This window comes from Coregonus lavaretus, assembly GCF_964263955.1.
Source record: "Coregonus lavaretus genome assembly, contig: SUPER_35_unloc_1, whole genome shotgun sequence".
NCBI lineage: Eukaryota > Metazoa > Chordata > Actinopteri > Salmoniformes > Salmonidae > Coregonus > Coregonus lavaretus.
The window spans coordinates 3,120,124-3,137,096 of NW_028167181.1; the positions used below are offsets into that span (position 1 = coordinate 3,120,124).

The 16,973-nt window shown below is 43.5% G+C and overlaps 1 protein-coding gene across 2 annotated transcripts; it reads right to left on the reverse strand.

Moving 5' to 3' along the window:
- Positions 1–14,340: 14,340 nt before the first annotated feature.
- lsm6 (LSM6 homolog, U6 small nuclear RNA and mRNA degradation associated) lies at positions 14,341–16,311 on the reverse strand. Of its 2 annotated transcripts, none has more exons than XM_084188676.1 (4): positions 16,263–16,311; positions 15,729–15,830; positions 15,131–15,244; positions 14,341–14,552 (listed from the first exon to the last, which is right to left on the reverse strand). In XM_084188676.1, exons 2-4 carry the CDS (start codon positions 15,820–15,822, stop codon positions 14,518–14,520), a joined length of 243 nt encoding a protein of 80 aa, XP_084044802.1. In that variant the 5' UTR covers positions 15,823–15,830; positions 16,263–16,311; the 3' UTR covers positions 14,341–14,517. The 2 variants fall into 2 exon arrangements, with proteins under 2 accessions (XP_084044802.1, XP_084044803.1); XM_084188677.1 differs by having other exon boundaries at positions 16,203–16,300.
- Between the last annotated feature and the right edge of the window lie 662 nt (positions 16,312–16,973).

Consider the following 16,973-nt stretch of genomic DNA (forward strand, 5'->3'; position numbering starts at 1 on the left):
CACACACTCACACACACTACACACACTACACACACTCACACACACTACACACACTACACACACTAGACACACTACACACACTAGACACACTGCACACACGTCACACACTACACACACTACACACACTACACACACTACACACACTACACTACACACACTACACTACACTACACTACACACACTACACACACTACACACACTACACACACTACACACACTACACTACACACACTACACTACACTACACACACTACACACACACACACACACTGCAAACACTACACTACACTACACACACTACACACACTACACACACTCACACACACTGCACACACTCACACACACTACACACACTACACACACTACACACACTCACACACACTACACACACTACACACACTCAAACACACTACACACACTACACACATTACACAACCTCACACACACACTACACACACTACACACACTATACACACTCACACACACTACACACACTACACGCACTACACACACTACACACACTCAAACAAACACTACACACACACACACTCACACAAACTACACACACTCACACAAACTACACACACTACTCATCAGTAGAGATCAAGGGTCATCCAATCGCACAGCCAGTGTCACCACACAGCCGACACACTCACACACACTCACACACACTACACACACTACACACATTACACACACTGCACACACTCACACACACTACACACACTACACACACTACACACACTACACACACTGCACACACTCACACACACTACACACACTACACACACCACACACACACACACACACACACTACACACACTACACTACACTACACACACTACACACACTACACTACACTACACACATTACACACACTACACTACACTACACACACTACACACACTACACTACACTACACACATTACACACATTACACACACACAGACTACACTACAAACACTATACACACTACACTACACTACACACATTACACACACTACACACACACACACTACACACACTACACACACTCACACACACTACACGCACTACACACACTCACACACACACACTACACACACTACACACACTACACACACTACACACACTCAAACACACACTACACACACTCACACACACTACACACACCACTCATCAGTAGAGGTCAAGGGTCATCCAATGATTCCTGATCGCACAGCCAGTGTCACCACACAGCCGACACACTCACACACACTCACACACACTACACACACTACACACACTCACACACACACACTACACACACTACACTACACTACACACACTACACACACTACACTACACTACACACATTACACACACTACACACACACAGACTACACACACTACACACAGGTCACACACACACACTACACAAACTCCACACACTACACACACTACACAACCTCACACACACTACACACACTACACACACTCACACACACTACACACACTACACGCACTACACACACTCACACACACACACTACACACACTACACACACTCACACACACTACACACACTACACACACTACACACACTACACTACACTACACTACACTACACTACACACACTACACACATTACACTACACTACACACATTACACACACTACACACACACAGACTACACACACTACACACAGGTCACACACACACACTACACAAACAACACACACTACACACACACTACACAACCTCACACACACACTACACACACTACACACACTCACACACACTACACACACTACACGCACTACACACACTCACACACACACACTACACACACTACACACACTACACACACTACACACACTCAAACACACACTACACACACTCACACATACTACACACACTCACACAAACTACACACACTACTCATCAGTAGAGGTCAAGGGTCATCCAATGATTCCTGATCGCACAGCCAGTGTCACCACACAGCCGACACACACACTCACACACACTACACACACTACACACATTACACACACTGCACACACTCACACACACTACACACACACACTACACACACACACATTACACACACTACACACACTACACACACTACACTACACTACACACACTACACACACTGCACACACTACACACACTACACACACTACACACACTGCACACACTCACACACACTACACACACACTACACACACTACACTACACTACACACACTACACACACTACACAACACTACACACACTACACACACTACACACACTACACACACTTCAGTACACTACACACACTACACACACTACACTACACACACTGCACACACTACACACACTACACACACTACACACACTACACTACACTACACACACTACACACACTACACACACTACACTACACACACTACACTACACTACACACACTACACACACTACACACACTACACAAACTGCACAAACTGCACACACTATACTACACTACACACACTACACACATACACACTACACACACTACACACACTCACACACTACATTACACACACTACACACACTACATTACACACACTACACACACTCACACAAACTACACACACTACACACACTACACTACACACACTACACACACTACACTACACACACTACACTACACACACTACACACACTACACTACACTACACACACTACACACACACTACACACACACACTACACACACACTGCACATACTACACACACATCACACACACTCACACACTACACACATACACACTACACACACTACACACACTCACACACACACACACACACTACACACACTACACATACTACACACACTACACACACTCACACACACTACACACACTCACTCAAACTACACACACTACACACACTACATTACACACACTACACACACTACATTACACACACTACACACACTCACACAAACTACACACACCTCACACACTACACTACACACACTACACACACTACACTACACACACTACACTACACTACACTACACACACTACACTACACACACTACACTACACTACACTACACTACACACAATACACTACACTACACACACTACACACACTACACTACACTACACACACTACACACACTACACACACACACACTACACACACTGCACACACTACACACACATCACACACACTCACACACTACACACATACACACTACACACACTACACACACTCACACACACACACTACACACACTACACATACTACACACACTACACACACTCACACACACTACACACACTCACACAAACTACACACACTACACACACTACATTACACACACTACACACACTACATTACACACACTACACACACTCACACAAACTACACACACATCACACACTACACTACACACACTACACACACTACACTACACACACTACACTACACACACTACACACACTACACACACTACACTACACACACTACACTACACTACACTCACTACACTACACTACACACACTACACTACACACACTACACTACACTACACACACTACACACACTACACACACTCACACACTACACACAATACACACACATCACACACACTCACACACTACACTACACACACTACACTACACTACACTACACACACTACACTACACTACACACACTACACACACTACACACACTCACACACTACACACACTACACACACATCACACACACTCACACACTACACACACTCACACACACTACACTACACTACACACACTACACACACTACACTACACACACTACACTACACTAGACACACTACACACACTACACACACTCACACACTACACACACTACACACACATCACACACACTCACACACTACACACACATCACACACACTCACACACTACACACACTCACACACCCTACACACACGTCACACACACACTCACACACACACTACACACACTCACACACTACACACACTACACACACTACACAAACTCACACACACACACACTACACACACTACACACACTACACACACTCACACAAACTACACACACTACACACACTCACACACACTACACACATTACACACACTACACACACTACACACACTCACACACACTACACACACTACACACACTACACTACACTACACACACTACACACACACATTACACTACACACACTACACTACACTACACTACACTACACTACACACACTACACACACTACACTACACACACTACACTACACTACACTACACACACTACACACACTACACACACTACACACACTCACACACACTACACACACTCACACATACTACACACACTCACACAAACTACACACACTACTCATCAGTAGAGGTCAAGGGTCATCCAATGATTCCTGATCGCACAGCCAGTGTCACCACACAGCCGACACACACACTCACACACACTACACACACTACACACATTACACACACTGCACACACTCACACACACTACACACACACACTACACACACACACATTACACACACTACACACACTACACACACTACACTACACTACACACACTACACACACTGCACACACTACACACACTACACACACTACACACACTGCACACACTCACACACACTACACACACACTACACACACTACACTACACTACACACACTACACACACTACACAACACTACACACACTACACACACTACACACACTACACACACTTCAGTACACTACACACACTACACACACTACACTACACACACTGCACACACTACACACACTACACACACTACACACACTACACTACACTACACACACTACACACACTACACACACTACACTACACACACTACACTACACTACACACACTACACACACTACACACACTACACAAACTGCACAAACTGCACACACTATACTACACTACACACACTACACACATACACACTACACACACTACACACACTCACACACTACATTACACACACTACACACACTACATTACACACACTACACACACTCACACAAACTACACACACTACACACACTACACTACACACACTACACACACTACACTACACACACTACACTACACACACTACACACACTACACTACACTACACACACTACACACACACTACACACACACACTACACACACACTGCACATACTACACACACATCACACACACTCACACACTACACACATACACACTACACACACTACACACACTCACACACACACACACACACTACACACACTACACATACTACACACACTACACACACTCACACACACTACACACACTCACTCAAACTACACACACTACACACACTACATTACACACACTACACACACTACATTACACACACTACACACACTCACACAAACTACACACACCTCACACACTACACTACACACACTACACACACTACACTACACACACTACACTACACTACACTACACACACTACACTACACACACTACACTACACTACACTACACTACACACAATACACTACACTACACACACTACACACACTACACTACACTACACACACTACACACACTACACACACACACACTACACACACTGCACACACTACACACACATCACACACACTCACACACTACACACATACACACTACACACACTACACACACTCACACACACACACTACACACACTACACATACTACACACACTACACACACTCACACACACTACACACACTCACACAAACTACACACACTACACACACTACATTACACACACTACACACACTACATTACACACACTACACACACTCACACAAACTACACACACATCACACACTACACTACACACACTACACACACTACACTACACACACTACACTACACACACTACACACACTACACACACTACACTACACACACTACACTACACTACACTCACTACACTACACTACACACACTACACTACACACACACTACACTACACTACACTACACTACACTACACACACTACACTACACACACTACACTACACTACACACACTACACACACTACACACACTCACACACTACACACAATACACACACATCACACACACTCACACACTACACTACACACACTACACTACACTACACTACACACACTACACTACACTACACACACTACACACACTACACACACTCACACACTACACACACTACACACACATCACACACACTCACACACTACACACACTCACACACACTACACTACACTACACACACTACACACACTACACTACACACACTACACTACACTAGACACACTACACACACTACACACACTCACACACTACACACACTACACACACATCACACACACTCACACACTACACACACATCACACACACTCACACACTACACACACTCACACACCCTACACACACGTCACACACACACTCACACACACACTACACACACTCACACACTACACACACTACACACACTACACACACTCACACACACACACACTACACACACTACACACACTACACACACTCACACAAACTACACACACTACACACACTCACACACACTACACACATTACACACACTACACACACTACACACACTCACACACACTACACACACTACACACACTACACTACACTACACACACTACACACACACATTACACTACACACACTACACTACACTACACTACACTACACTACACACACTACACACACTACACTACACACACTACACTACACTACACTACACTACACACACTACACACACTACACACACTACACACACTCACACACACTACACACACTCACACAAACTAGACACACTACACACACTCACACACACTACACACACTCACACACTACACACACTACATTACACAGTCTACACACACTCACACAAACTACACACACTACATACACTACACACACTACAAACACTCACACACACTACATACACTATACTACACTACACTACACTACACCACACACACTACACTACACACACACTACACTACACTACACTACACACACTACACACACTACACACACTACACACAAACTACACACACTCACACAAACTACACACACTACACACACTCACACACACTACACACACTCACACACTACACACACTACATTACACACTCTACACACACTACACACACACTACACACACTACACACACTACACACACTACGGCCGTTTACTTCGAGTTGGGAAAGAACAACAAAAGACTCTCGCATCCATCAAACAATTTCATTACAATGTTGGGCGCTTGCCAGCGACACTCTGCATTACCTTTGGCGGCGGACAAATTGGCACTCGGAAGCGTGTTGTAATGGAGGCTAATTGCCTGAGAGCAGGGTTAGTTTGTGTTTCATGCAAATTGCAAATCTCCAAATGCAACTGGGAGAGACTGGTGATGGACAGAACAGGAAGTATTGTACTGTTGTATCCCGAATGGAAAGAGGAGAGGAAGACAGGACCTACGTACTGTTTGACAACACTACGACCCCACTGTTACTCAAATGTACTTTTAAGTGGGGTTAGATTGTGTTTCATGCAAATCTCAGAATGCACAGTTAGGGAGACTGGTGGGGAACAGGACAGGACAGGACAAGACAGGACAAAACAGGATAGATATCATTGTAATATGACACTATATCATTGTAATATGACACTAGCGTGATCAATGCAAAGAGGTAGGTGCACCTTAATTGAGGAGGACGGGCTAGTGGTAATGACTGGAGTGGAATCAGTGGAATGGTATCAAATACATCATACACATGGTTTCCAGGTGTTTGATGCTATTCCATTTGCGCCGTTCCGGACCTTATTATGAGCCGTTCTCCCCTCCACTGATATAAATACACACAGTACTGATGCCGCTGTTACTCAGATGTACTTTTAAGACCTTCCCTTTAATTGTATTAACAGTGCAGGTGTGAATGCCCCTTTAGAGGGTGTGGGGGGACGTTAAATGGTGCTGCGCAGGGCGGTGCTCGGAGCAGCAGGAAGTGGGCCGGCCAGGTGCAGCGGTGCGACGCCTTAACAGACCCCCCCACCGCCAGGTGCCCAGTTCCGTGGGCATGGCATGGTGCAGCTTATTAACTCAGGCTCATTATGACAGACTAATGATGTCTAAGCACACATATGAGAGGTTTACGCTCACACATAGTAGCCTACACATGGTGTCTGACTAACCCTAACCCTACACATGGTGTCTGACTAACCCTAACCCTACACATGGTGTCTGACTAACCCTAACCCTAGACATGGTGTCTGACTAACCCTAACCCTACACATGGTGTCTGACTAACCCTAACCCTACACATGGTGTCTGACTAACCCTAACCCTACACATGGTGTCTGACTAACCCTAACCCTAGACATGGTGTCTGACTAACCCTAACCCTACACATGGTGTCTGACTAACCCTAACCCTACACATGGTGTCTGACTAACCCTAACCCTACACATGGTGTCTGACTAATCCTAACCCTACACATGGTGTCTGACTAACCCTAACCCTACACATGGTGTCTGACTAACCATAACCCTACACATGGTGTCTGATTCTAACCCAGACCCTACACATGGTGTCTGACTAATCCTAACCCTACACATGGTGTCTGACTAACCCTAACCCTACACATGGTGTCTGACTAACTCTAACCTTACACATGGTGTCTGACTAACCCTAACCCTACACATGGTGTCTGACTAACCCTAACCCTACACATGGTGTCTGACTAACCCTAACCCTACACATGGTGTCTGACTAACCCTAACCCTACACATGGTGTCTGATTCTAACCCTAACCCTAGACAAGGTGTCTGATTCTAACCCTAACCCTACACATGGTGTCTGATTCTAACCCTAACCCTACACATGGTGTCTGATTCTAACCCTAACCCTACACATGGCCCAATGGTGTTTGACTCTCACCAGTATGGCAGTGGGCTACATATGTAGTGCAGTGTTTCCCAGATGGTGGGTCACAACTCAAGACATAGGCTTTGTTTAACGTTTGGCTCATAGCACAACACGGTTTGATTACCACCATATATGGACTAGTGGTGGTCTGTGTACTGTAGGCCCTTTAGGGTTAACAACTGTGGGAGTATGTGTCAGTGTAGTGCATTGTGGGTATATGCCCCATGGCCCTTGGCCAGTACATTTTGGGTATATGCCCCATGGCCCCATGGCCTTCTCCTGAAGAGTACCTTCTCTCCTCACCCTACTCACCCGGCCCAGACCATTTTCACACTGCTGCCATTTGGGGCCAAGATAAATCACAGCGCCCCTGCCCTAGGGCTCGGAATAGCTCCTTTCAGATAAGAAGGTCAGAGGACACATTCCTGACCAAGGTTGACTGTGTGTATGGCTACGCTAGCTGGCCGGGCTAAATTAAGAGGCTCGGGGTGGCGGGATGATGGGTCCAGGGTCTCGGCCTCCGACTCAAACAGAATCAAAACACTACTGGAACTTGAGCTTGGTGTTGTGAAGAACTTGAGCTTGGTGTTGTGAAGAACTTGAGCTTGGTGTTCTGAAGAACTTCAGCTTGGTGTTGTGAAGAACTTCAGCTTGGTGTTCTGAAGAACTTGAGCTTGGTGTTGTGAAGAACTTCAGCTTGGTGTTCTGAAGAACTTGAGCTTGGTGTTGTGAAGAACTTGAGCTTGGTGTTCTGAAGAACTTCAGCTTGGTGTTGTGAAGAACTTCAGCTTGGTGTTCTGAAGAACTTGAGCTTGGTGTTGTGAAGAACTTGAGCTTGGTGTTGTGAAGAACTTGAGCTTGGTGTTCTGAAGAACTTCAGCTTGGTGTTCTGAAGAACTTGAGCTTGGTGTTGTGAAGAACTTCAGCTTGGTGTTGTGAAGAACTTCAGCTTGGTGTTCTGAAGAACTTGAGCTTGGTGTTGTGAAGAACTTCAGCTTGGTGTTCTGAAGAACTTGAGCTTGGTGTTTGCTTTTGGAGTGGACTTTCTCATGTAATAAATATTAAGGTTTAACATTGTGTTGAGAAAACATCTACAGTACCAGTCAAAAGATTGGACACACCTACTCATTCCAGGGTTTTTCTCTATTTTTACTATTTTCTACATTGTAGAATAATAGTGAAGACATCAAAACTATGAAATAACACATATGGAATCATGTAGTAACCAAAAAAAGTGTTAAACAAATCAAAATATATTTTATATTTGAGATTCTTCAAAGTAGCCACCCTTTGCCATGATGACAGCTTTGCACACTCTTGGCATTCTCTCAACCAGTTTCACCTGGAATGCTTTTCCAACAGTCTTGAAGGAGTTCCCACATATGCTGAGCACTTGTTGGCTGCTTTTCCTTCACTCTGCGGTCCGACTCATCCCAAACCATCTCAATTGGGTTGAGGTCGGGGGATTGTGGAGGCCAGGTCATGTGATGCAGCACTCCATCACTCTCCTTCTTGGTAAAATAGCCCTTACACAGCCTGGAGGTGTGTTGGGTCATAGTCCTGTTGAAAAACAGCATTGTCCTGTTGAAAAACAAATGATAGTCCCACTAAGCCCAAACCAGATGGGATGGCGTATCGCTGCAGAATGCTGTAGTAGCCATGCTGGTTAAGTGTGCCTTGAATTCTAAATAAATCACAGACAGTGTCACCAGCAAAGCACCCCCACACCATAACACCTCCTCCTCCATGCTTTACAATGGGAACCACATATGCGGAGGTCATCCGTTCACCCACACGCGTCTCACAAAGACAGCGGTTGGAACCAAAAATCTCAAATTTGGACTCCAGACCAAAGGACACATTTCCACCGGTCTAATGTCCATTGCTCGTGTTTCTTGGCCCAAGCAAGTCTCTTCTTCTTATTGGTGTCCTTTAGTAGTGGTTTCTTTGCAGCAATTCAACCATAAAGGCCTGATTCACACAGTCTCCTCTGAACAGTTGATGTTGAGATGTGTCTGTTACTTGAACTCTGTGAAGCGTTTATTTGGGCTGCAATTTCTGAGGCTGGTAACTCTAGTGAACTTATCCTCTGCAGCAGAGGTAACTCTGAGAGCCAGTTTTATCATATCGCTTGATGGTTTCTGCGACTGCACTTGAAGAAACGTTCAAAGTTCTTGAAATTGACTGACCTTCATGTAATGTAATGATGGACTTTCGTTTCTCTTTGCTTATTTGAGCTGTTCTTGCCATAATATGGACTTGGTATTTGACCAAATAGGGCTATCTTCTGTATACCACCCCTACCTTGTCACAACACAACTGATTGGCTCCAACGCATTAAGGAAATAACTTCCACAAATTAACTTTTAGGAAGGCACACCTGTTAATTGAAATGCATTCCAGGTGACTACCTCATGAAGCTGGTTGAGAGAATGCCAAGAGTGTGCAAATCTGTCATCAAGGCAAAGGGTGGCTATTTTAATAAAATATATTTTGATTTGTTTAACACTTTTTTGGTTACTACATGATTCCAAATGTGTTATTTCATAGTTCTGATATCTTCACTATTATTCTACAATGTAACAAATAGTAAAAATAAAGAAAAACCCTTGAATGAGTAGGTTTGTGCAAACGTTTGACTGGTAGTGTAAGTGTATTGCTAACACACTATGGCATTCTAAACCACCTTAATGTGTAAAACATTTACATGAACACTTGTATTTTATAAAGAAACAGCATGTTGGGAAGAGCATGGCAATCAGCAAGTATGGTTGACTAACACTAACACACTTTAAACAGCCTGTGTAATGACTGTATTTTCCCTGAACTTGGAAACTGGATCTGAGGTGTTTGTCCCAGGGTAACCTATAACCTCTGACCCTGGAGTGGAATGGGAGACGAGAGAGAGGCACCGTGTGGGAGGTGGCACCGTGTGGGGGGGGGGGGTTATAGTGGTTAAGACAGGTCAAATTCACACAGGACAAAGCCCAGATCCCTTTTCCATGCCGTAGGTTTGTTTTTCACTACACACACTCTCTCTCTCTCTCACACACACACACACATACATATTCTCACCTTGATGGTGTTGTCTGCGGTATTTAAATCATACATTATCAAAAAAAAACATGAAAAACACATGAAATGTGAAAAGCCAGAAACACCTCCTTGCCCAATTTGAGGACAGATATCCAGGCAGCACAACCTGAACCCAGCGATGCCAGGTTATCCTCATGGGCTTCTATGGTTGTCCTCATCTCTTTGATCCTGACGACAGACAGTGCTGCAGTGTGATCAGTCAGGGTCACGCTATCGCCCCCTCCTCTTTCCCTCTTTCCCTCATTCTTTCTTTATCTCTCTCTCTCTCTCTCTCTCTCTCTCTCTCTCTCTCTCTCTCTCTCTCTCTCTCTCTCTCTCTCTCTCTCTCTCTCTCTCTCTCTCTCTCTCTCTCATGTAGTTATAGGCTTTGGCAGCTGGTGGTGCTGTAAGACTTTGACTCCTCTGATGGCTCCTCAGTAACAAGGTTAGTGTGGTAGAGAGTGTGACAGAGAGAGAGAGAGATTGTGTGTGTGTTACCGCTGCAGCATCTTTGGTCAACCCTGAGCACCCTTTGATGGGCAAGATGGAGAGAATAGGTGTGTTTGATACAAAACCACAATGCAGACCCACACTGACAGGATTTCATTCAACTCTTTATTCTAGGGGTTACAAAGGGAAATGTGCAGTTGCAAAAGGAGACTGCCTGAAATCAATACATACACACATATACTCCTAGACACACACTGCTAGGCACATGCACGCATTAGGGCAGTGTACGCGGAGTGTGTCTGAACAGTTCGGACCAATAGCAGTACAATAGCATGAGGTGTGCCACCAGGTCATTACTGTGAACAGGATTAATTGGGCTTCCTGCGAGGCCGCACAGCCAGCAGCTCCGTTATGATTCCACTAGGTAAATATTTGCCTGCACTAACCTCGCTAGCTGCCATAATGATTATCTGTGTGTGTCTGTGTCAATGTGTGTGTGTGCGTGAGGGAAAGAGCGTGTGTGTGTGTGTGTCTGTCAGTATCAGTGTGTGCATGCATCAGTATGTGTATCAGTGTGGTCCGCAGCGAGCCCCCGTCTCTCCCCTCTCACTCGCTCCAGTCGCGGCTCGGCGGAGGGAGTTTGATCAATAACGTGTCCTTCATCCTCAAGTCAGACATGACCTTGGCAGCCTTTTGTCTCCTAGCAGAGGCCAGAGTGCGCATGTACAGGGTGGAAAACAAGGCCCTGCAAAGTCTCCCTCTCCCTCGGAACCCTCCCAACCAACCACCACAACAAGCAGATAGATCATTAGAATCCTAATGAATCATATATTTATTGCGTTCTTATCTTAGCATAATGAACTGACGTCACGTTTGGTTTGAACTCATTTTCTAAATTACTAGTACAGATTACCTAAATGGGATAAACTTCCACATCTTTGCATACGTTATGCATGGTGTTTCAGGAGGTAGGCAGCAGGCATCAACGATAAAGATACGACTTGTAGTAGTCCATCTTGTAGTTATGAGGGGTTCATGTGTTTGAGGATTAAAGAAACCTGTGTGCAAGTGTGTTGAAAAAGAGATACTTTGTGTGTGGGTAGTGAGAAATCCAATCACCTGCCACGCTAGACATTATAACACTAACAGGCTGTATCACATTCAGCAATCACACCTCCCATTAACCATCTATCCACTACCAGAGGCAAACGGGTAGCAACTGACAGATCTGTTTACATGTTAATAGAATCTGACATTGCCTGCAGGAGGGACCATTTGTAGACAGACAGGCATCACTGTTTTGTTCTTCCATAATGGCTGGTTTTGATTGGTAGTTGAGAAAACACCAGAAGCCAATTGGCCATTCTAACTCCACCCACACATTAAACCAATCATGATTAAGACTTATCACATACTGTGATGAACGTAGCCCTTCAGGTCAGTGTATCCTGTATAATCTGTCTCATAACATTGAAGGAGAATGAGCCGTGTTACATTGTGAATGCATGCCTTGCGGTATCGTATGCCCAGTGCTTTATTGTCTCTTTGTGTTATTGGAAGCTGGCAGGGCTCAAGAGCCCACAGTGAATTACTAGATTGAAGCAAACTCTCCATCAGTATGGCATTAAGCATCGTCATCATAGACTGACTGGAGAATATTATCAAGAAGAATCACTGCTCATGTTCAACCAGCCTCTACAGGTCAGTAAGGAACCAAGGAAGGAAAGTCTATTCCTTCAATATAAAATGAAAATACTTCAATACTCAAGTAGGGGAGTATACAGATGTACTATATACTGATACTTCAATATATGTGCATCTTTTACAATCATGTTAGGGTCATCATTAGATAAAATGTAGGTTGGGGAAAATAGAATCTATGAACAAAATTAAACTTCCAAAAACATTATTTATTGGATTGTTCTCCTTTTTACAAAAAACTAAAAAAACACACTTCAGCTGAGAGACATTAAACAAAAAACAAACAAAAAACAATGTCATAAAACAATCAACTGGAACAACGTCAGGGATTTCAAAAACAAACAAAAACGGACAAATCCTCTGCATCACATCTTCCTCTTCTGGGTGCTGATGTATAACACTAAGGAAGGAAATAGAAAATAATTAGTACAGACAAGTGAAAACTTAAGTGGCATGTAGAAACAAAACCAGATACTAATATGTGAGATATCAGGCTGACTTCCATAACTACTAAGAGGGTGAAGCGTGAGGCTAAACTTCTCGGCTGTTGTCAGCACCCATGCAGATGCGCAGATATTTTTTGCGAGTGCAACATCTTTCATCTTGATCATTTTACAATATCTACAGTTCATCCTGCTATTCGTGGCAACATCATATAGTCGCCAAGTCTCAGTTAATTACGTGTCATATCTGCCGTGTTCACGTGCTAGTCGGAACTAGGAAACTGATATTTCCGACTTGTTAACTGGTTGAAGCTATACACATGCCAGATTCAACCAGATAGCAAATCGGAAATGTCAGAGTTCCCTAGTTCTGACTAGCACGTGAACGCGGAAATGATCAAAAATAAGTAATTACTAAAATAAAAGGGGAAGGAGGAATACACCATTCTCCATAGCTATTCAATATCATGTTGACTTCTATACAAATGCCACCAAGTAGTTCGAAAAAACATGTGTCTGGTTCTGGAGCTCTTACCATTGTTTCCTCTCAGGAAGGCATCGCCATACTTGTTCTTCAGCTGGCCATTGACATACTCCTCTGTCTGCTCCACTGCAATGTTCATATAGCCATCCAGACAGGCTAGGACACCTACAGACAGGCACAAATGAATGTCAATGGCACAGACAGACACACAGTCCATAGGCAATGCATCTTTAAACCTCAATCAGGCATAGAAGTAAAATGTATTCTGTCTGGAGTATAGCAACAAATGTAACACAAACACATTACACACACTTTTACATTTGCTGCTACTCTGTTCTTTATTTTACTCTTATTATTATCTATCCTCATGCCTAGTCACTTTACCCTGCCTTCATGTACATTGTCTACTTCAAATACCTCGTACCTCTGCACATTGATCTGGTACTCCCTGTATATAGCTCTATTCTTGTATTATTCGTTTTTTTACTCTGCATTGTTGGGAAAGGCTCGTAAGCAAGCGTTTCACGGTAAAGTCTACACTAGTTGTATTTGGCGTATGTGACAAATTAAATTAAGATATAGGTTTAACATGCAGAAATATCACACACTGGCCCACTAGGTGACGACTTATAAAAGTTGCAGTGTTTACCTCTGTAATCCACTCCAGAGTTGAGCTTGACCACCACTGGTCTGCCAATGATCTGCTTCAGAAAGTCACTGGGGGTCTGCTTTCTGAGACTCATGATTCTGCCTGGAAGAGGGACATAGAGGAACAATAAGTATTTAGTATTTTGAATTATTCAAAACGCATAGGAAACGTTGCATCAGATCTGCATCTTACTAACAAGGAGAGGATGTTAGCTAGCTAGATGTATTAGCAGGATGCAAATTATGCTAAATGCATATTTGCAAGGTAGAAGGCTAACTAGCTTGCTAATGAACAGGTAGCTAGCTAATCAGCAAAACACAGCTAGCTAAGGGCTAATGTGGCTAACAGGCCTAGCTATTAGCTAGCCTGCTAAAATGGTACATTTAATCATCCCTTAAGGACAGAAATGCGTATGCTAATAGCATAATATTTCACGGTACTGAAAATATAATTATGTGTCGAATCGTTACTTACCTATGTTAGGTAAGACATCTACAGAATTAGCATGAGCTTGTTAGCAATCTAGCTACCCACCTGTACTTCACGTCTGTCGCTAGAACGATTTCTGTTGTGTTTTGGCTGTGAGAACAGCAGCCAATCAGCTGCTTTTACGGGCTCTGGTGTACAGTAGCCAATAAAGGACAAACATCTATCTTCAAAACCGCGTTTTGGATTTCTCACTATTCTTGAGGGTATCATATAAAAAAATGTTTTAACTCTCATAGCCAAAGTGGGTTTTAATAAAACAATTATATGAATAGGCGGATATTTGATTATATGTATGGGTGAGATAATGTGAAAGCTTTTATTAATTTGCATGCATTAAACATGGTCTACTAGGCCTTCTGTCTAATCTGCATAACAGTTCTTTATAATCAGCAATAAATTATTTCGAAATACAGGCTTAAAGGTTTTTTTTACTGTCATTTGAACACTTCATGGAGACACACTATTATTTAGATACATTATATATAGTCTAAATACCTGTATTTGCATTGCATTACCTTGTAATACTATGCCCCATGATAATGACCGTCTGACATGCAGGGCATTACGCTTTCATTGCCACTTATAGCCACTTCATTAAAAATGCATGAGCATATTAGCTGCAACCACTAACCACTATTTGATTCATGCACATCCATTTTATCTCACCATCACCAATAGAATAATGCTCATCATAAGATGGTGCAATACACTCAGAATCACTCTAATGGAAGTGGAGGATTCCCATTCTGTTGATAA